This window comes from Pseudophryne corroboree, chromosome 6 (genome assembly GCF_028390025.1).
Source record: "Pseudophryne corroboree isolate aPseCor3 chromosome 6, aPseCor3.hap2, whole genome shotgun sequence".
NCBI lineage: Eukaryota > Metazoa > Chordata > Amphibia > Anura > Myobatrachidae > Pseudophryne > Pseudophryne corroboree.
Window position 1 is genome coordinate 736,561,499 of NC_086449.1, and position 20,898 is coordinate 736,582,396.

The window sequence follows — 20,898 nt, forward strand, 5'->3', positions numbered from 1 at the left end:
AGTGCTAAGAGGGTCATGTTAATCACTGCCTTTTCTGTGTGATCTGTTCCAGTTAAATATAGACCGGATAGCGGGTAGGTGGGAGAGTTGATACTAGACCGACAGCGCGGTCCTGAAATTGAAAGTTATTTACCACATTTAGCCGCTGGAGGTAAAATCCCTTTAGTTTGTCTCATGAGAAAGTTCGTAATTGCGGGATCCTCACTGCATCGCGGTGTCCTCTCTGAGTGAGAAGGAATCGTGGTAGTCCTATTGTCAGCAATCTCCACAACACTGCTGCTGAAAGCAAAGTCCAGTCTTGGTCCAGGCACACTTAGGCAGAAGTTTTTAAAAGGTTGATGACCCCAATAGCCTCCTCACTGACGCGTTTCGCTGCAGGTCCTGCAGCTTTATCAAAGGTGGTTTGCACAAGTGAAATGTCTGGGTATTTATACCCTTCATAATTGTCAGATAATTAGCAGCTGTTTACTCAATCCTTCTATTCACTTTAATTCTATGAAAAACACTTAAAATACGTTTAAGAAGTATACTCCTAGGACAGACTCATTTTATAAATACTGTTAATGTGTAAAATATCACTTTGGGGTTGATTCAATTCGGCAACAGTTGAATAGCGCCAGGAGTTTGCTCCCGGCGCTATTCAATACAGCGACGACTGACCCTCAATTGTCTGGAATTCTTCTCTCATCCCCGGGGGATGAGAGAAGAAACCCGACAAAAGTGCTGCCGCGCGGCCGGCGCAAGGCTGATTCTGTCGGGAATCAGCATCGTCGCGGGTAGTTAAGTCGGAGAATGCCCGTTCTCCCGACAAAACTACCTGTTAAGTCGGCGAGAACGGGCCGACTTAACTGGAGCTGAATTGAATACGTCGGGAGCAAACTTCCGGCACTATTCAACTGTTGCCGAATTGAATCGACCCCTTTGTCAAGTTTTAAATATATCTTAAATTCGGACACATTTCAACTACTTCCGGGTTATATAAGGAGCATATATCTCCATGGTAATTTCACTAGTCATTACAATAACGAAACATTTCATCTCCCCATTCGTTATATAATAACAGATAATCTTTATATTAATTCTGTCAATACTTAAAAACAGAAAGCATCAGCAATAACGGGCTCGTTTTTAACTTAAAATGCGGGCATCCCGGTAATCACTTCCGGGTCTTATTTCTATCATCATTTCCGCTCAGTGAGCCGCAAATCGCGGCTGCTGAGTGGGAGTGCGGGGTTTTTTCCTGTTAATTTTTATTAGCGCTGCTACCTGTTTTTTCATTGTTTTTTACTATTAATTGGGTGTGACTATCCCAATCATTTAGCAGCAGCTTTAGAGAAACAGCACATATAAGCGCCCAATCTTTTATCTTTTTTGATAAATACTTTCTCAGAGTAGCTCAAAACCTACTCAGCGCTTGCGATCACTTCAGACTGCTCAGTTCCTGTTTTGACGTCACAAACCCGCCCAGCGTTCGCCCAGCCACGCCTGCGTTTTTCCTGGCACGCCTGCGTTTTTCAAAACACTCCCTGAAAAAGGTCAGTTGACACCCAGAAATGCCCACTTCATGTCAATCACTCTGCAGCCACCAGTGCGACTGAAATGCTTCGCTAGACCCTGTGCAAAACTACATCAATCGTTGTGCCCGTACGACGCGCATGCATATTGTGCCGCATACGCATGCGCACAACTGCCATTTTTTAGCCTAATCGCTGCGCTGCGAACAAATGCAGCTAGCAATCAACTCGGAATGACCCCCATTAAGCGTTAGTGTGCACAGCAAAACATTGCAATGTCACAGTGCTCTGAATTTCATTTCCATCAGTCAGTTTTTATAGTACGCTTGTTCTTGTGAATCTTATGCCATAACAATGAATATACAGTAGTTGTTATCTCTTGATTAGTTTTTATAAATGTCAGCATTTCCTTACCTTGGGGAAATATCTGCCTGTGCTAATAAATACAAGTTCAGGTAATATACTAGAACATGGACAGAATAGATTTATGTACAGTAGAGTCGATGGTACACCAAGATGGGCTGGGGTGGTAACATGGGAAACTATATGGGGATATTATGGCAATGGGACAAGTAAGAGGTGCAGGGTGGATGATGGAGTAGGAAGGGAGGAGGAGGAAGTATAGAGAAGGAGGCAAAAAGGAGAGAAGCCAGGAGATGGCAGTGAGTGAAGTGGAGAAACAGACAGGTATATTTATTAATATTATTACTAAAATAATGGCATTGTATAATCAGTGCAGAGCACATTCAGCTGGAGTTACTATCAGTGAAATCCATGTGTCCCTAAAATATTTTCTGTCCATAAGTTTAGATTTTGTGCTTCTTCATCATCCTCTCCTTTAAAAGAAAATCTGAATCCAGAGATGTAGCCAGAACTTTGTGGGTCCCATAGCATTTGACGACAGTTTGCTGAATTACCTTATTCCAGTCATTACCACTGGCATGAACACGGTGATACATTCAGGGCCGGCCCGAGCTAAAAAAAATTCGGTAAGCGAATTAAAAATTTAGCGCCCCTTGATGGGATCAAATTTTAAAAGAGGTGTGGTCTTACAAGGAAGGGGCGTGGCTACACAATAGTACCCCCAGGGGTACAGGTAGATTGTCGATGACAGGGAGAAAGTGCGTGACTGGGTGGCAGAGGTGATGGAGATAGTGGGTGACTGAGGAGGCTGGGGTCACAGGGAGATAGTGGGTGACAGTGAAGGCTGGGGTGACAGGGAGCAGTGATCGCGCTGAGCCCAAAAAAAAGTGGGTCCCAGGGATCCCTCACTTTTAAAAATTGGAGTCCTACCTGTCCTTTTCTGGGTCCCATTCGGAATGAAGGTTCTTATTAATCTTATTAATGATTAAAATATAAAAATAGAAACTTGATTTGGACACTACAAAAGTGTTGCAAGGGGAGGAGGGGGGGTGACAATGCTGCTGGGCTGTGTAGCATGCAGGACACCCTGCACCAGAGCTGTAACTAGACATTTTAGTGACCTTTGGCAGAAAGTGAATTGGTGCTCCACCTCGCAGACTGCAAAGAATAGACAGTGCGCGCCGAAGGCGCGCTTTGAAAATTTGGGGCGTGGCTTCGTGGGAAAGGGGAGTGGCCACATAATAGTGCCAATTCACATTACACCACACAGTAGTGCCGCTTACACACACTGCGCCAGATAGAGCATGTTATACATATTGCGCCAGATATGGCACGTTATACACACTGCACCAGGTAGAGCACGTTATACACAATGCGCAAGGTAGAGCACGTTATACACAATGCGCCAGGTAGAGCACATTATACACAATGTGCCAGGTGCAGCACGTTATACACAATGCGCCAGGAAGAGCACGTTATACACACTGCACCAGGTAGAGCACGTTATACACATTACGCCAGGTAGAGCACGTTCTACACAATGCGCCAGGTAGAGCACGTTATACACAATGCGCCAGGTAGAGCACGTTATACACAATGCGCCAGGTAGAGCACGTTATACACAATGCGCCAAGTAGAGCACGTTATACACAATGGGCCAGGTAGAGCACGTTATACACATTGCGCCAGGAAGAGCACGTTCTACACAATGCGCCAGGTAGAGCATGTTATACACAATGCGCCAGGTAGAGCACGTTATACACAGTGCACCAGGTAGAGCACGTTATACACAATGCGCCAGGTAGAGCACGTTATACACAATGCACCAGGTAGAGCACGTTATACACATTGCGCCAGGTAGAGCACATTATACACAATGCGCCAGGTAGAGCACGTTATACACAATGTGCCAGGTAGAGCACGTTATACACAATGCGCCAGGTAGAGCACGTTATACACAATGCACCAGGTGCAGCACGTTATACACAATTCACCAGGTGCAGCACGTTATACACAATGTGCCAGGTGCAGCACGTTATTCACAATTCACCAGGTAGAGCACGTTATACACAATGCGCCAGGTAGAGCACGTTATACACAATGCACCAGGTAGAGCACGTTAAGCGCAATGTGCCAGGTAGAGCACGTTATACACAATGCACCAGGTGCAGCACGTTATACACAATGCACCAGGTGCAACACGTTATACACAATGTGCCAGGTGCAGCACGTTATTCACAATTCACCAGGTAGAGCACGTTATACACATTGCGCCAGGTAGAGCACGTTATACACAGTGTAGCCTCAGCCCCTCAGTCGACCACCGCAAACAGCAACGCTGGAACCCCCTACAGCACACCCATCCACCATCCCACACAGCCTGCTGCAGTGCGGGCACACATGCCGCTGGGGTCACAGGGCAGACGCACTCACCGTTGCGCAGGTCAGTCTCTTGGTGCTTGTGGCGGCGCCCAGGGTCAGCATGCAGGGAGGCTTTTCCTCAGGCTCTGGCTCAAGCCGCAGGCAGCCCACCCCATGCCCCGTAGGAAGACAGCTCAGGAGGGAGGGGGCACAGCGCTACAGCAGCAGCTTCTACGCAGGATCAGTCAGCGTCAGACAGACAGAGCCGCGTGTTTGGGCGGCCAGCTTAGTATGGCCGCAGTTACGGCCCGCAAGAGGGGAGAGCCACCGACAGCGCGGGCGGGAGCGCGAGCGGGCGGACGGGAGCGCGGGTGGGCGGACGGGGCAGGAGTCAGACAGTGGCTTGACGGAGCGGCCGTGGTGCATGCTGCCGGCGCCTTCCTCACTCTGGCGCCTTACTCGTACGCGTACCCCGCGTAACGGGCAGGCCGGCCCTGGATGCATTTCTTTTTGGATATACTATTTTCTTTTCTTGCTATATGAATAAATGAAGAGTTTGTGCAAGTATTGACTTTCTTTCAGGTGTGGTTACAAATGAGTCAATATTCACCTTGTAGCATGGATGCAGCAAGGTTACAATTAGACACACACACACATATACACATACAGTATATTTTCTTTTTTTATAGCAGATGGCATTTTGCAAACTCGTGGCTGTAATAAATAGTCAGTAAAACAATGTCTTCTATCTGTGTCACATCCTGATAAATGAACAGGTCTTGATACCAACATCATAAGAAAAATAAAGTAAACACATCACTTTGATAGCTCTTGTTCTTTGCTGAGTGCACATGAGGTAGACTGCTCTAGGATGTATCCTGCTGCACATTTTATATCCCATAGTGGTGACTGGTGGTGATCGTGACGTAACAATCTCAAGAGACCTGCACGTCATTTCACATAAAAGGTACTGGTGTCAAAGTCTTTTTTTACACCTAGGGACAGATTTAATATATGTTGCGTCAATTTTTCTAAGCTATCAATGATCGGCCACTTCGATCAATGCATTTGAAACAAGCCTGATCTTGCATTAATTACTCTCGCTGTTTGAAATTCATCGGTTAGAGCCGCCGATCATCGAGGCTTTGAAAATCAAGAGTTTAGTAAATTCACTCGCTACTATATGGTTCCCTTTCTGACAGTGACATTGTGCCCTGGACTGTTATGGTGTAATCATTTATACTTAGACTTTTATGTACCATGTTAGGTTTTATTATTGTACACTAAGGTTTTATGTGAGTGTATGTATACGGTGTGCTGAACAAATGTGCTTTCACTTTCTAATTTAAGCTGCTGTAGAACTAATATATCCAGCAAGAAGCTGTGTATGAACAATCTCTGGCATATCCACAATAGGTGCAGGGTGTGCGGAGCGCACTGGATCCTGGGTCAAGACCCGCACCAAACACCCTGCTCCCATTGCTATTCAGCAGAGGCCACAGCATGTTATCTGGCTTGGGTTGGGTATGCGTGACCGACGCCGGAATCCCGGCATTGAGATGGCCAGCGAGGGGAGGGGTGCAAGTGCAACAAGCCCCTTACGGGCTCGCTGCGCTGTGGGTTCGGTGGAGAGTATGAATAGTTCCTGCTAGTCCTTAAGGCAATACTAGCCAAAAGTAAGCCATCATAGGCCCTCATTCCGAGTTGTTCGCTCGCTAGCTGCTTTTAGCAGCAGTGCACACGCTAGGCCGCCGCCCTCTGGGAGTGTATCTTAGCTTAGCAGAAGTGCGAACGAAAGGTTAGCAGAACTGCGCGTAAAAATTTTCATGCAGTTTCTGAGCAGCTCGAAACCTACTCCTACCTTGCGATCACCTCAGTCAGTTTAACTCCTGCTTTGACGTCACAAACACGCCCTGCGTTCGGCCAGCCACTCCCCCATTTCCCCAGGCACGCCTGCGTTTTGACCTGGCACGCCTGCGTTTTTTAGCACACTCCCGGAAAACGGTCAGTTACCACCCAGAAACACCCACTTCCTGTCAATCACTCACCGATGAACACAGCGACAGAAAAGCGTCACTCGGCCTTGTGTAAAACTGCATAGTTTTGTGTTAAAATACTTCGCGCGTGCGTACTGCGGCCCGTACGCATGCGCAGAAATGCCGCTTTTTCACCTAATCGCCGTGCTGCGACCGAAAGCAGCTAGCGTTCAACTCGGAATGAGGGCCATAGTGCCCGGAGATGCCACCCTACCTGCCAGCCTACCCAGCCCTAATAGTCACAATCACAGAGAGTATCTACAGTAGTATTATTCCGGCAAAATAAAAGAAGAATGAGTATCTGATGGACTTTTATAAAGCCAGACAGGTAACACTTGGTGATACTTCCTGATTAGAGTCTTTGCATTGCAATGTGATCAGCGAGATTCTCCAGGCGGGTTCAGTTATTTGCTTAAGTTCGACATTGTCTGAATTATATTGCCCTATTTTAGCTGTTACTGGGAACCAGTTAAATTGCAGTAACATTTTTCACAAATCAAGATTTGTAGTACAAAACAGACAGTTTCACTGAGCTGAAAAGTTCTGGTGATGCAATCGTCAAGTTCTGCCTCTTAATTCCCTGCTAGCAGAATGCCAATCCATCGTATGGGGTAGATGTACTAAGCCTTAGAGGGTGATAAAGTGGAGAGAAATAAAGTACCAGTCAATCAGCTCCTAACTGTCATATTACACTGGCAAAATGTCACTGTGAAATGCGGAATGAGGCCATAGTTTGCAAAACGGTTTTGAATTTATCTCATGTTTAAATAAAAGCCATACAGCCACCCATACTGTATATCAGCTGTTATACAGCAAACAAAAGCTACTATGTGATTAGTTCTTATGGGTTATTTTTGTATATACTGTATGTTTTTCTTGTAGTCTTTCATTAAATAAGAATAAGCCGTATTCTGTCCATGAGAAATAAAATCTAATTTATATCTATCAATTTACATAGTTACATAGTGAGGTTGAAAAGAGGCAAAAAGCCCATCGGGTTCAACCTGTATTGTGTTAAGCTGCTCATATTATAATGCGCCTGCTGAAGTAATGGTTTGTACCAACTGACAACTATGATTCTTACCACTGCCAGATATTTAATGTCAGTATGTTAAATGCTATAGCCCTGGATACATTTTCCAGTTAGAAATTTGTCCAATCCATTTTTAAATGCATTTACAGAGTCTGCCATTATTACTTTCTCCAGCAGGGAGTTCCAAATCTTTATTGCCCTTACCATGAAGAACCCTTTCCTACATTGTGTACGGGATTTTCTCTCCTCTAGCTTCAGCGAGTGCCCACGCGTCCTATACAGAGTTCTTTTAATAAACAAATCCGCTGCTAACTCCTTGTAATGACCCTTTAGATATTTGAAGATATTAATAATGTCTCCTCTTGATTCTGAGAATTCGTTACTCACTATGTTGCAGTTAGTTAATCATTTTGGAACTTATTCTGGTTTACAGATAAATTGGAACAAGTCCAATATCTACCCCATATCTGGTGTTCTCCCTGATGTGACGGACTCCTCTTGCCCGCTGCAGTGGACCCTCCAGTTTAAATATTTGGGGATTTGGATCTCTCCTTGTCCGCAGGACTATGTTGCGTTAAATGTGGAGCCTGTGACACGTAATTTTAAAAAGAAGGCTCACCTGTGGAAGAAGCTTCCTCTCACTGTGATGGGCCGTATTAATTTATTTTTCTCTGACGTCCTAGTGGATGCTGGGTACTCCGTAAGGACCATGGGGAATAGACGGGCTCCGCAGGAGACTGGGCACTCTTTAAAGAAAGATTAGGTACTATATCTGGTGTGCACTGGCTCCTCCCTCTATGCCCCTCCTCCAGACCTCAGTTAGAATCTGTGCCCGGCCAGAGCTGGATGCACTTAGTGGGCTCTCCTGAGTTCACTGAAAAAGAAAGTATTTGTTAGGTTTTTTATTTTCAGTGAGATCTGCTGGCAACAGACTCACTGCTACGTGGGACTTAGGGGAGAGAAGCAAACCTACCTGCTTGCAGCTAGCTTGTGCTTCTAAGGCTACTGGACACCATTAGCTCCAGAGGGAATCGAACACAGGGCCCAACCTCGATCGTCCGTTCCCGGAGCCGCGCCGCCGTCCCCCTTGCAGAGCCAGAAGACGGAAGATTCCAGAGAAAATCGGCGGCTGAAGACTCCGGTCTTCAATAAGGTAGCGCACAGCACTGCAGCTGTGCGCCATTGCTCCCACAGCACACCACACGCTTCGGTCACTGGTGGGTGCAGGGCGCTGGGGGGGGGGGGGGGGCGCCCTGGGCTGCAATTAGTATACCTTACTTGGCAAAATGCACATAATACAGTTCTAAACTGTATATGTGCCTAATCCCCCGCCATAAATATTATTAAAAAAGCGGGAGAAGCCCGCCGCTGAAGGGGCGGGGCTATCTTCCTCAGCACAGCCAGCGCCATTTTCTCTTCACAGCTCCGCTGGAAGGACGCTCCCCAGGCTCTCCCCTGCAGTATACACTACGGAAAGGGTAAAAAAGAGAGGGGGGGCACATAAATTTAGGCGCAATTGTGATAATAAGCAGCTATTGGGGGAAAATTAACTTTGTATTAGTGTAAATCCCTCTGTTATATAGTGCTCTGGTGTGTGCTGGCATACTCTCTCTCTGTCTCCCCAAAGGACTTTGTGGGGTCCTGTCCTCAGTCAGAGCATTCCCTGTGTGTGTGTGTGTGGTGTGTCGGTACGGCTGTGTCGACATGTTTGATGAGGACGCTTACGTGGAGGCGGAGCAGGAGCCGATAAGTGTGCTGTCGCCCCCTGCGGGGCCGACACCAGAGTGGATGGATATGTGGAAGGTATTAACCGACAGTGTCAACTCCTTGCATAAAAGGTTCGATGACGTAACAGCTTTGGGACAGCCGGCATCTCAGCCCGCGCCTGCCCAAGCATCTCAGAGGCCATCAGGGGCTCAAAAACGCCCGCTACCTCAGATGGCAGACACAGATGTCGACATGGAGTCTGACTCCAGTATCGACGAGGATGAGACAAATGTACAATCCACAAGGGCCATCCGATGCATGATTACGGCAATGAAAAATGTGTTGCACATTTCTGACATTAACCCGGTTACCACAAAAAAGGGTATTATGTTGGGGAGAAAAAGCAACCAGTGACTTTTCCCCCATCTGATGAGTTAAATGAATTGTGTGAAGAAGCGTGGTGTTCCCCAGATAAGAAACTAGTGATTTCTAAGCGGTTACTAATGGCGTACCCTTTCCCGCCAACGGATAGGTTACGCTGGGAGACATCCCCTAGGGTGGACAAGGCGCTCACACGCTTATCAAAAAAGGTGGCACTGCCGTCTCAGGATACGGCCGCCTTAAAGGAGCCTGCAGATAGAAAGCAGGAGGCTATCCTGAAGTCTGTGTATACACACTCAGGTACTATACTGCGACCTGCTATTGCTTCAGCATGGATGTGTAGTGCTGCAGCAGCATGGTCTGATTCCCTGTCAGATAACATTGATTCCCTTGACAGGGATACTATTTTGCTAACCATAGAGCATATTAAAGACGTAGTCTTATATATGAGGGATGCACAGAGGGACATTTGCCGGCTGGCATCTAGAATTAATGCAATGTCCATTTCTGCCAGGAGAGTATTATGGACTCGGCAGTGGACAGGTGATTCTGATTCTAAAAGGCACATGGAAGTTCTGCCTTATAAGGGTGAGGAATTGTTTGGGGACGGTCTCTCGGACCTCGTGTCCACAGCAACAGCTGGGAAGTCGACCTTTTTACCTCAGGTTCCCTCACAGCCTAAGAAAGCACCGTATTATCAGGTACAGTCCTTTCGGCCCCAGAAAGGCAAGCGGGTCAGAGGCGCGTCCTTTCTGCCCCGAGGCAGGGGTAGAGGGAAAAAGCTGCACCAGACAGCCAGTTCCCAGGAACAAAAATCCTCCCCTGCTTCCACTAAGTCCACCGCATGACGCTGGGGCTCCACAGGTGGAGCCAGGTGCGGTGGGGGCCCGTCTCCGGAACTTCAGCGACCAGTGGGTTCGCTCACAGGTGGATCTCTGGGTTCTACAAGTGGTATCTCAGGGATACAAGCTGGAGTTCGAGACGTCTCCCCCTCGCCGTTACCTCAAATCAGCCTTGCCAGCTACTCCCAAGGAAAGGGAGGTAGTACTGGCGGCAATTCACAAGCTGTACCTCCAGCAGGTGATAATCAAAGTTCCCCTCCTTCAACAGGGACGGGGTTACTATTCCACAATGTTTGTGGTACCGAAACCAGACGGTTCGGTGAGACCCATTCTAAATTTTAAATCCTTGAACACTTATATAAGGAAGTTCAAGTTCAAAATGGAATCGCTCAGGGCGGTTATTGCAAGCCTGGAAGAGGGGGATTTTATGGTATCACTGGACATCAAGGATGCTTACCTACATGTCCCCATTTACCCACCTCACCAGGAGTACCTCCGATTTGTGGTACAGGACTGCCATTACCAATTCCAGACGTTGCCGTTTGGTCTGTCCACGGCACCGAGGGTATTTACCAAGGTAATGGCCGAAATGATGATACTCCTTCGAAAGAAGGGAGTTATAATTATCCCGTACTTGGACGATCTCCTTATAAAGGCGAGGTCCATGGAGCAGTTGTTGGTCGGAGTAGCACTATCTCAGGAAGTGCTACAACAGCACGGCTGGATTCTGAATATCCCAAAGTCGCAGCTGGTTCCTACGACGCGTCTGCTGTTCTTGGGTATGAAGAACAGAAGAAGGTGTTTCTCCCGGAGGAGAAGGCCAAGGAGTTGTTCTTGGGTACAGAACAGAAGAAGGTGTTTCTCCCGGAGGAGAAGGCCAAGGAGTTGTCATCTCTGGTCAGAGACCTCCTGAAACCAAAACAGGTGTCGGTGCATCACTGCACGCGAGTCCTGGGAAAGATGGTAGCTTCTTACGAAGCAATTCCCTTCGGCAGGTTCCATGCAAGGATCTTTCAGTGGGATCTGTTAGACAAGTGGTCCGGATCGCATCTTCAGATGCATCGGTTGATCACCCTGTCCCCGAGGGCCAGGGTGTCTCTGCTGTGGTGGCTGCAGAGTGCTCATCTTCTCGAGGGCCGCAGATTCGGCATTCAGGACTGGGTCCTGATGACCACGGATGCAAGCCTCCGAGGTTGGGGGGCAGTCACTCAGGGAAGAAACTTCCAAGGACAATGGTCGAGTCAGGAGACTTCCCTACACATAAATATTCTGGAACTAAGGGCCATTTACAATGCCCTAAGTCAAGCAAAACCCCTGCTTCAAAACCAGCCGGTGCTGATTCAGTCAGACAACATCACGGCGGTCGCCCATGTAAACCGACAGGGCGGCACAAGAAGCAGGATGGCAATGGCAGAAGCCACAAGGATTCTCCGATGGGCGGAGAATCACGTGATAGCACTGTCAGCAGTGTTCATTCCGGGAGTGGACAACTGGGAAGCAGACTTCATCAGCAGGCACGACCTCCACCCGGGAGAGTGGGGACTTCATCCAGAAGTCTTCCAGCTGATTGTAAATCGTTGGGAAAGGCCACAGGTGGACATGATGGCGTCCCGCCTCAACAAAAAGCTAAAAAAAATATTACGCCAGGTCAAGGGACCCTCAGGCGATAGCTGTGGACGCTCTAGTGACACCGTGGGTGTACCAGTCGGTTTATGTGTTCACTCCTCTTCCTCTCATACCAAAGGTACTGAGGATAATAAGAAAGAGAGGAGTAAGAACTATACTCATCGTTCCGGATTGGCCAAGAAGAACTTGGTACCCGGAACTACAAGAAATGATCTCAGAGGACCCTTGGCCTCTGCCACTCCGACAGGACCTGCTACAGCAGGGGCCCTGTCTGTTCCAAGACTTACCGCGGCTGCGTTTGACGGCATGGCGGTTGAACGCCGGATCCTGATGGAAAAGGGCATTCCGGTTGAAGTCATTCCTACACTGATAAAAGCTAGGAAGGATGTGACAGCAAAACATTATCACCGCATATGGCGAAAATATGTTGCTTGGTGTGAGGCCATGAAGGCCCCAACAGAGGAATTTCAGCTTGGTCGATTTCTGCACTTCCTACAGTCAGGAGTGACTATGGGCCTAAAATTGGGATCCATAAAAGTCCAGATTTCGGCCCTGTCTATTTTCTTTCAAAAAGAACTGGCTTCACTGCCTGAAGTTCAGACGTTTGTTAAGGGAGTGCTGCATATTCAGCCCCCTTTTGTGCCTCCAGTGGCACCTTGGGATCTCAACGTAGTGTTGGATTTCCTAAAATCACAGTGGTTTGAGCCACTTCAGACCGTGGAGTTGAAGTATCTCACGTGGAAAGTGGTCATGCTTTTGGCCTTGGCTTCGGCTAGGCATGTGTCAGAATTGGCGGCTTTGTCATGTAAAAGCCCTTATCTGATCTTCCATATGGACAGGGCAGAATTGAGGACTCGTCCCCAATTTCTCCCAAAGGTGGTATCAGCGTTTCATTTGAACCAACCTATTGTGGTGCCTGCGGCTACTCGGGACTTGGAGGATTCCAAGTTGCTGGACGTAGTCCGGGCCCTGAAAATCTATGTTTCCAGGACGGCTAGAGTCAGAAAAACTGACTCGCTGTTTATCCTGCATGCACCCAACAAGCTGGGTGCTCCTGCTTCTAAGCAGACTATTGCTCGCTGGATCTGTAGCACGATTCAACTTGCACATTCTGCGGCTGGACTGCCGCATCCTAAATCAGTAAAAGCCCATTCCACGAGGAAGGTGGGCTCTTCTTGGGCGGCTGCCCGAGGGGTCTCGGCTTTACAACTTTGCCGAGCTGCTACCTGGTCGGGATCAAACACGTTTGCAAAATTCTACAAGTTTGATACCCTGGCTGAGGAGGACCTTGAGTTTGCTCATTCGGTGCTGCAGAGTCATCCGCACTCTCCCGCCCATTTGGGAGCTTTGGTATAATCCCCATGGTCCTTACGGAGTACCCAGCACTAGGACGTCAGAGAAAATAAGAATTTACTCACCGGTAATTCTATTTCTCGTAGTCCGTAGTGGATGCTGGGAGCCCGTCCCAAGTGCGGACTTCTGCAATACTTGTATATAGTTATTGCTTAACTATAGGGTTATTGTTCTGAGCCATCTGTTGAATGAGGCTCAGCTGTTGTTCATACTGTTAACTGGGTATAGTTATCACAAGTTGTACGGTGTGATTGGTGTGGCTGGTATGAGTCTTACCCTGGATTCCAAATCCTTTCCTAGTAATGTCAGCTCTTCCGGGCACAGTTTCCCTAACTGAGGTCTGGAGGAGGGGCATAGAGGGAGGAGCCAGTGCACACCAGATATAGTACCTAATCTTTCTTTAAAGAGTGCCCAGTCTCCTGCGGAGCCCGTCTATTCCCCATGGTCCTTACGGAGTACCCAGCATCCACTACGGACTACGAGAAATAGAATTACCGGTGAGTAAATTCTTATTAAAATGTCTATCCAACCCAGGTATCTGTATGTTGCTGCAACATTCTCCTGTGTACATACCATAAAAAGTTTTTTCCTCTATTGACAGCGTATTGAACTCTTTTGTTTGGGGAGGCGGGGCGCCTAGGGTGGCTATGAAGGCCCTGGTTAAGTCCAAGTTAGATGGAGGTCTTGGCCTCTCTAATTTGAGACTATACTACTTGGCCTCTCAGCTGGTTTACCTTTCTTGTTGGCTCCTGGATGCAGGTGGGGACACATTGTTGGGGTTCTATGCCGAGTGGGTGGAGTCTCCTCTCTCTCTACTTCATTTTTTGCTATCTCTCTCTGGTCTTCCCTCTATTCTTAGACAGGCTCTTCTGGTCTGACGATTGGCGCACACCTTTTTTGAATGGCAAGACATTGATACTGATACACCCCTGTGGTTTAATGCATCTTATAGGGAGCTACTGCCCCTATCCTCGGATACTATATGGCGGCAGATGGGAGTTACAACATTTGCTCAGCTTTATGATAATGGTATTCTTAAATCATTTGAGCGGCTACGTGGCGACTATGCTGTTGCTAATACTGCTTTTTTTCACTACCTCCAGCTGCGTCATGCACTGCAGGCGCAGCTGGGTATGGCCCCCTTAACTATATCGGTGTCTCCAGTCAGGAAACTGCTCCTTTCGTTGGGGTCCAGGGGACACATATCTCTGATTTATTCAGCATTGAATGTGCATGTTAATTCTCATCTGTTTGACCCTTTGAGACTTAAATGGGAAGGTAATATTGGCGATCTCTCGAATGAACAATGGATACAGATTTTGGGATCCATTCGTTATACTACCCCGTGTGTTCGGTATCAGCAGGTATATTTTTATACCTTACATAGAACATATCGTACCCCAGTAATGTTGTATAGTGCACATCTTCGCTCTGATACCTGCTGTCCGAAGTGCAATGGGGAGGGTGCTGACTTTTGGCACCTATTATGGTCATGCCCAAGGTTGGCACCATTTTGGGCTGCAGTTTGGAATTATATTGTCCTTACAGAACCATCATTGCCAGTAATGAACTCTAGATTGTGTCTGTTCAGGTTAGAACTTGAAGAGACGCATTATCTGGTCATATATTGTTATGTACTATGCTTAACCACTCTGGCAAAAGTCTTAATAGCCAGAAAATGGTTCTCCCCTGAATTACCCAATATATCTCATTGGCGGGCTCTGGTCAACGAGGTTTCTGGCCATGAATGAGCAATGTTTAGATCTAGTGACATGCTGGTTAAATACTCTAATAAATGGGATAGATGGAATACGTCAGCCCTTGGAGTGGGTGGGACGTGATGGAAAGGGGAAGGTATCCTGTGTAATGTATATTGTAGCTAATACGGAATGTGATAGTATGCCTGTTTGCTCTGGGGCGGTGCGGGAAGCATGGAGGATTTAGAAATGACTCCTTATTGTTGTATTGACTATATATGTATGCGATATGTTGCCTGCTACATGTCATATCTTTTTTTTAACAGATATACTGTAAATCCAATGTCATTGATGTTTTTGATATACTATTTTTGTCCTTGACCTGTTTGTTGAGCTAGGTTTAGCTGCTGTATGTTTTTTTGTTTATATATGTAAAACACTATCAATAAAAAATTACTGAATTTAAAAAAAATAATGTCTCCTCTTAGAAGCCTCTTTTCTAGAGTATGCATATTTAACCTAGTAAGCGCTTCCTCGTACTCCAGTGTCTCTAACCCTTTAATCAATTTAGTACCTGTAGCTCGCCTTTGAACTCTTTCTAGTTCCCCGATATCTTTTTTTATAATATGGTGCCCAAAACTGAACACAATATTCCAGGTGCGGACGAACCAATGATTTGTACAGCGTCAGGATTACATCCTCGTCCCTTGTCTCAATGCCCCGTTTAATGCACGCAAGCACTTTACTTTCCTTCTTTGATGCATTTTGACATTGTGTACTGTTATTAAGCCTGTTATCTATGAGCACCCGCAAATCTTTTTCCACCACAGTTACCCCTATATTTTCCCCATTTAGAGTGTAGGATGCAAGTGTGTTTTTTGTCCCAAAATGCATAACTGTGCATTTCTCTATATTGAACCTCATTCTCCATTTAGACGCCTAGGTTCAAATTTAAATAAGTCATTCTGTAGAGACTCCACATCGCTTTCAATTACCTTACACAGTTTAGTATCATCTGCAAAGATTGACACTGTGCTTTGCAGGCCTATTCCTAGATCATTGATAAATATATTGAACAGTAGTGGGCCAAGTACAGACCCTTGCGATATTCTGCTGACTACTGGTGCCCAGCTGGAGAACATCCCATTGACCACTACTCGTTGTACTCTATTATCCAACCAATTACTTATTCATGTGCAAATAGTATATCCTAGGCCAGGTTCCCTTAATTTATTGATCAGCCTACTGTGAGGCACTGTATCGAAGGCTTTTGCAAAATCTAAATACACCACATCCACTGCTTTTACCTGGTCAAGATTCTCGCTCACTTCCTCGTAGAAGCTAATTAAGTTAGTTTGACATGATCTGTCCCTTTCAAATCCATGCTGACTTTTGCTAATAAGCCTGCAGATAATTGTCTATGCTATCCCTCAAAGTGCCTTCCAATATTTTACCCACTATAGAGGTTAAACCAACTGGTCTATAGTTACCTGGATTATTTTTAGTTCCTTTTTTAAATAAAGGCACTACCTCAGCTGTGCGCCAATCCTTTGGTGCCATGCATGATCTAATTGAACTATGGAAAATCAGGTATAGGGGTTTTGCTAGCTATGACCTAAGCTCTATAATAGCCCTCAGATGAAAACCAACTGGGCCTGGTGATTTATTAATCTTTATGCTGCTTAGTCTCTCCAGGACTACTTCTTCACTTAAACAAGCATCAAGCCAAGAGTCATTACCTTCACTATCATTATGCACTACTCTCACCGTCTGATCCTCCCTGGTGAATACTAAGGGAAAATAATCGTTCAGTTTTTCCGCTTTTATTTTGTCATAATTTATCAAAGCTCCCAATTCATCTTTTAAAGGGCCTACGTTCTCCTTCTTTAACCTTTTACTGTTTATGTATTTATAAAACTTTTTAGGATTGGTTTAACTCTCTATAGCAATTTGTTTTACGGTTACAATTTTAGCTGTTCTTATTACTTTTTTGTCTCTTTTATTGCATTCCTTATAATACTGGAATGACTCCTCCCCTCCATTAGATTTAAATGTTTTGAAAGCACGCCATTGCTTCTTTGACCTCCTTATTAAGCCACATTGGTTTTTGTTTAGTACTGCAGCGTTTACTGCTCATGGGAATTCATTTGTGAATATTGCTATCAAGCAACCCTTTTAAAGCATCCCACATTTCCATTGTGTTTTTACCATGAAACAAAATTTCCCAGTCAATGTCAGTTAAATGTTTTGGTTGATCCCTTATAGCTATGTTTCTTGAAAATTTGTTTTGATTTGTTTCAGCAAAAACCTATAACACTGCTTTTTTGTCTACTCTTGTACAGATTGAATGTTCCAGTGTTTCAGATTATTCTGAAAAAATTATCAAGGCCAATCATTTGGACAACGGTAAGTCATTTAGATAAGTATATGTTTGAGATTTAGGTTTTTGTTTTTTTTTTTACTGATTTTGCGACAGTTTAACCTTGAAAATTATTATTATTATATTTGATCTTACCTGCTGTACTGTTTTTTTTGCTGTTTGGAACACCCTGATAAATACATATATGCCCACAGTTCAGGCAGCTTTCCCCTAACTTCCAGGACAGACTCAGGAATTTGTCCCTGAAATTATTTTTCTATATACTAGCGAACTGGGAAATTCCTATTATTCCGTACGCATGATGCAGTTCTTGCTATCTGTTATAGTCTAAGATTTGTGACATAATGTGAAATGTGGTCATTTTATATGCAAAGATAAAGAATAGAACCATGTTCAATGTACATCATGGAAGTTGTATTGTGTTGTGGTCAGCCAAGACTCTTGATCCAGGGACATTTTAAGAGAGGACGAGGCCCATGTGTTGCCTTTTCAGTACAGGCCCCCTCTCCTCTGCAGGCAGCGCTTTAGAGTCTGAGCACTAGAGAGCTCAGACTCTAATGCGTATGCACAGATCTCTGAGAAAATGGCGCGGCAGACATTTTTCTAGCAATTTTTCTACTGTGCAAGTGCAAAATACCCTGGGAAAATGGCCACCGGACCATTTTCCTGGTGATTTCTGCAGTTTGAGACACCAGAGGGGTAAGTATTCAAGAAATGGGTGCAGACTGTGGGCCTCCTGGAGTTAAGGGCCCATGTGCATTGCACACACTGCACCCAATATGCCAGTGGCTTGTGCTAATAACATGCTTACATGCCGCAGTCTTACAGCACCGGCCCTCTTTCCAGGCTGGCACATATAGGCTACAGGGCCTGTGCTGCAAGACTGCTGCATGTAATCATGTTATGAGCACAAGCAGTAGAGTCTTGGCTGCCTGTGTCTAAATTGACCCATCAGGATGTTGTCAGGGATTGAGATAGTTGAGATGGTCATCGCCAGGATATCGGACCCAACCAGAACCATCTTGTAGAACCAAATTGAACACGATTTGGCTGTCTCTGCCCCTCGGCCAGATCATTGTCAGGATGAATGAGGTAGGCTTGTTTGCAGGCGCTGGCCAGCAGTTTATGGCTCGGGGTGAACATATCCAAGCAGTGGTGTCTCCAGAGGTGGGGATGCAGCGCAGTCCAAAATTCAAACTTGCATGTGCAAGTCACCAGCGAAATGGTGCAGTGATTTTTCTACTGTGCATGCATAAAATGCCGGGAAACGGTTACCCACGCCATTTTCCTGGTGATTTTTCCACAAGTCAACAAAAGGATACGTATAGAACTTAGAAATGGGTTCAGGGCATATGGCGAGGACACCACAAACCCTGCTCCCATTTATTTTTTGAACAATGGTTATATCAGAGGTGTTGCTGCTGTGGGACTACATAATATTTCCCTACTTTTGAAGTCTCCTCTCCAGGAGAAGCCCTACTTGCCAGTTCGGGGGGGTTGTCAGTCACTTGGACCTGCCCCCAAAATGCTGTGATTCGTGGGTTCACGGGGAGGGGGCAGGGCAAAATGACATGAATTTGGGTCATTAAGCTTGCATCAGTCGTATGGCGCAACAATTCAATGTATAATCTCATGGGCAGGTGGTTGATAGACAGTTACAAGGTCGTCAGTCTGTAGGTTGACACCATAGGGTCGACAGTCAAAAGGTCTACAGGGTCAAAAGGTCAACATGCATATGGCCGATACATGTTTTTTAGGGTTTTTTTCAAGTCTTTACAACTTTGCTGTATTTACCTTCCATGTCACAAGCTATTAGCTTTAGTAAGTGAGTGTTGACCTTTTGAGAGGGACCACCCAAAAAGTCATGTGTTTCCCGCAACTTGCGGGAGAGGAGTAAAGTATGAACTACACATTCCAGCATGCCCTGCTACTAGGTCAGGCTAAAACTGTGGCTGGGCAGAGCAGCTGGAGTGCAACACATTGCCTACCCTGGGTTAGATACTATGAGGAATGTGATATTTATCCCTGTGATTTGTGATTGTGTATTTGAATAAACTGATACATTTTCAGTATGATTTTCAGTATTTTATTCACGATTACCATTTGATAGAGTTACATAGATGTTTACCAATTAGTTAACATTCAACACTGCTTTTTGTATTCACAATTTATCACTTACTTTGGGACTGACTGATTGCGCGTAAGTTGATTTTTAATACATTTTCATGATCCATGAAAAAAAAATCTGAAAATTGCAGAGAAATAATGTTTTAATAGTTGTCAGTGACTGTAGGAGGAATTACAAAGCCCAGTATCCTGAGACTCCACTTTCATTATATTACGCTTTATATTATTACTACAAATTTTGAATTTAAAGTCTCTTGATAATCTACAGCATTGTAGTGCGAGTCATAATAATATACATTATAAACAAGTTATATGGATTGATATTAAAACAATAAGAATTGAAGGCTATGGTCATGAGATCATAAAGAAAATTAGATTTGAGGCAATATACCTGTTATAGCAATATTCTACTCCTTTATGACTGAACCTACATTAAATGAGGAGTGATAATGAGCAACAAACAAAGATAAGGCAAACCCAATATACTAAGGTAGAAGTCAGCTTGCACAGTGCTGTAACCCATAGGAACCAATCAGATACTTTCTTACATCTATTACAGTAGGCTGATCAGAGCTAATCCCTGATTTGTTACTGTGAGTTACTGCACTGCGCACATTTGCACTTACTCAGGTTCATTTATAAACCACCAAACATACAGTTAGAAAATACGGGTCATGCAGCGAGAATAGTAAAGATGGTGGTAGAGAGCTAAAGGCGGGTGGAGAAGGGGCGAGGGAAAGAGCAGCCGGCAAGGATATTAGCATGGGTTCTAAAAAGGGTATTAACAAATGTATTGCAAAAGCATTAACCAACAATATCTATGTGTCATCTTTACAGCATATAGAAAAAGATGTACGTAGCACAAGGGATAATACTTATGTCAGGGCGGAGAATTTAGGCCGAAACACTGGGATGATCAAAGAGACGAGTAAGGTGGGCAGTATAAAGTATGGTGGGAGTGGAAAGGGAGTGAGAAGGACAGTCAGTAAGAGTAACTCTAGGGAGGCTCTAGTAATCCATGATAGGATACCTTTAAAAAAAACAAGCGGATAAGGGAACCACTAAACTAAAATATATGCTTGCAAGAAGTCTAGCAGGTAAACATGGTGGGACGAATCTCACGATTTGGTTGCAAACTTGGAGGGGTATTCTCTTTTCAGGAGGAACAGGGTAAACAAAAGAGGAGGAGGTGTATGTCTTTATGTTAAACCGTCTCTGAAACCGTACTTAAAGGAGGTTATTTATGAGGGTACAGGTGATAACGTGGCGTCATTATGGGTTGAAATCTCAAGTGGGGGTATAGATGGAAAAAAATTGGTTATAGGCACGTGCTGCAAACAGCCAGATATTAGCATACATGAGGAAGAACAACTCTTGCAGCAAATTGAAAGGGCTGTGGGATTAGGGGACATCCTAGTGATTGGGGATTTTAACTATCCTGATATTAATTAGAGTAACGATTCATGTGTTAAAGCTAG

General features: G+C 45.3%; 1 protein-coding gene across 5 annotated transcripts in view; it reads left to right on the forward strand.

Annotated features, from left to right (window-relative positions):
* PRMT8 (protein arginine methyltransferase 8) overlaps positions 1-20,898 on the forward strand; it is a 578,520-nt gene that overhangs the window by 341,593 nt on the left and 216,029 nt on the right. For all 5 annotated transcript variants that reach the window (XM_063930568.1, XM_063930570.1, XM_063930571.1 and 2 more), the window contains one exon: positions 17,256-17,319. In XM_063930568.1, the coding sequence (XP_063786638.1) occupies positions 17,256-17,319 (64 nt within the window). The remainder of the gene's footprint in view (positions 1-17,255; positions 17,320-20,898) is intronic.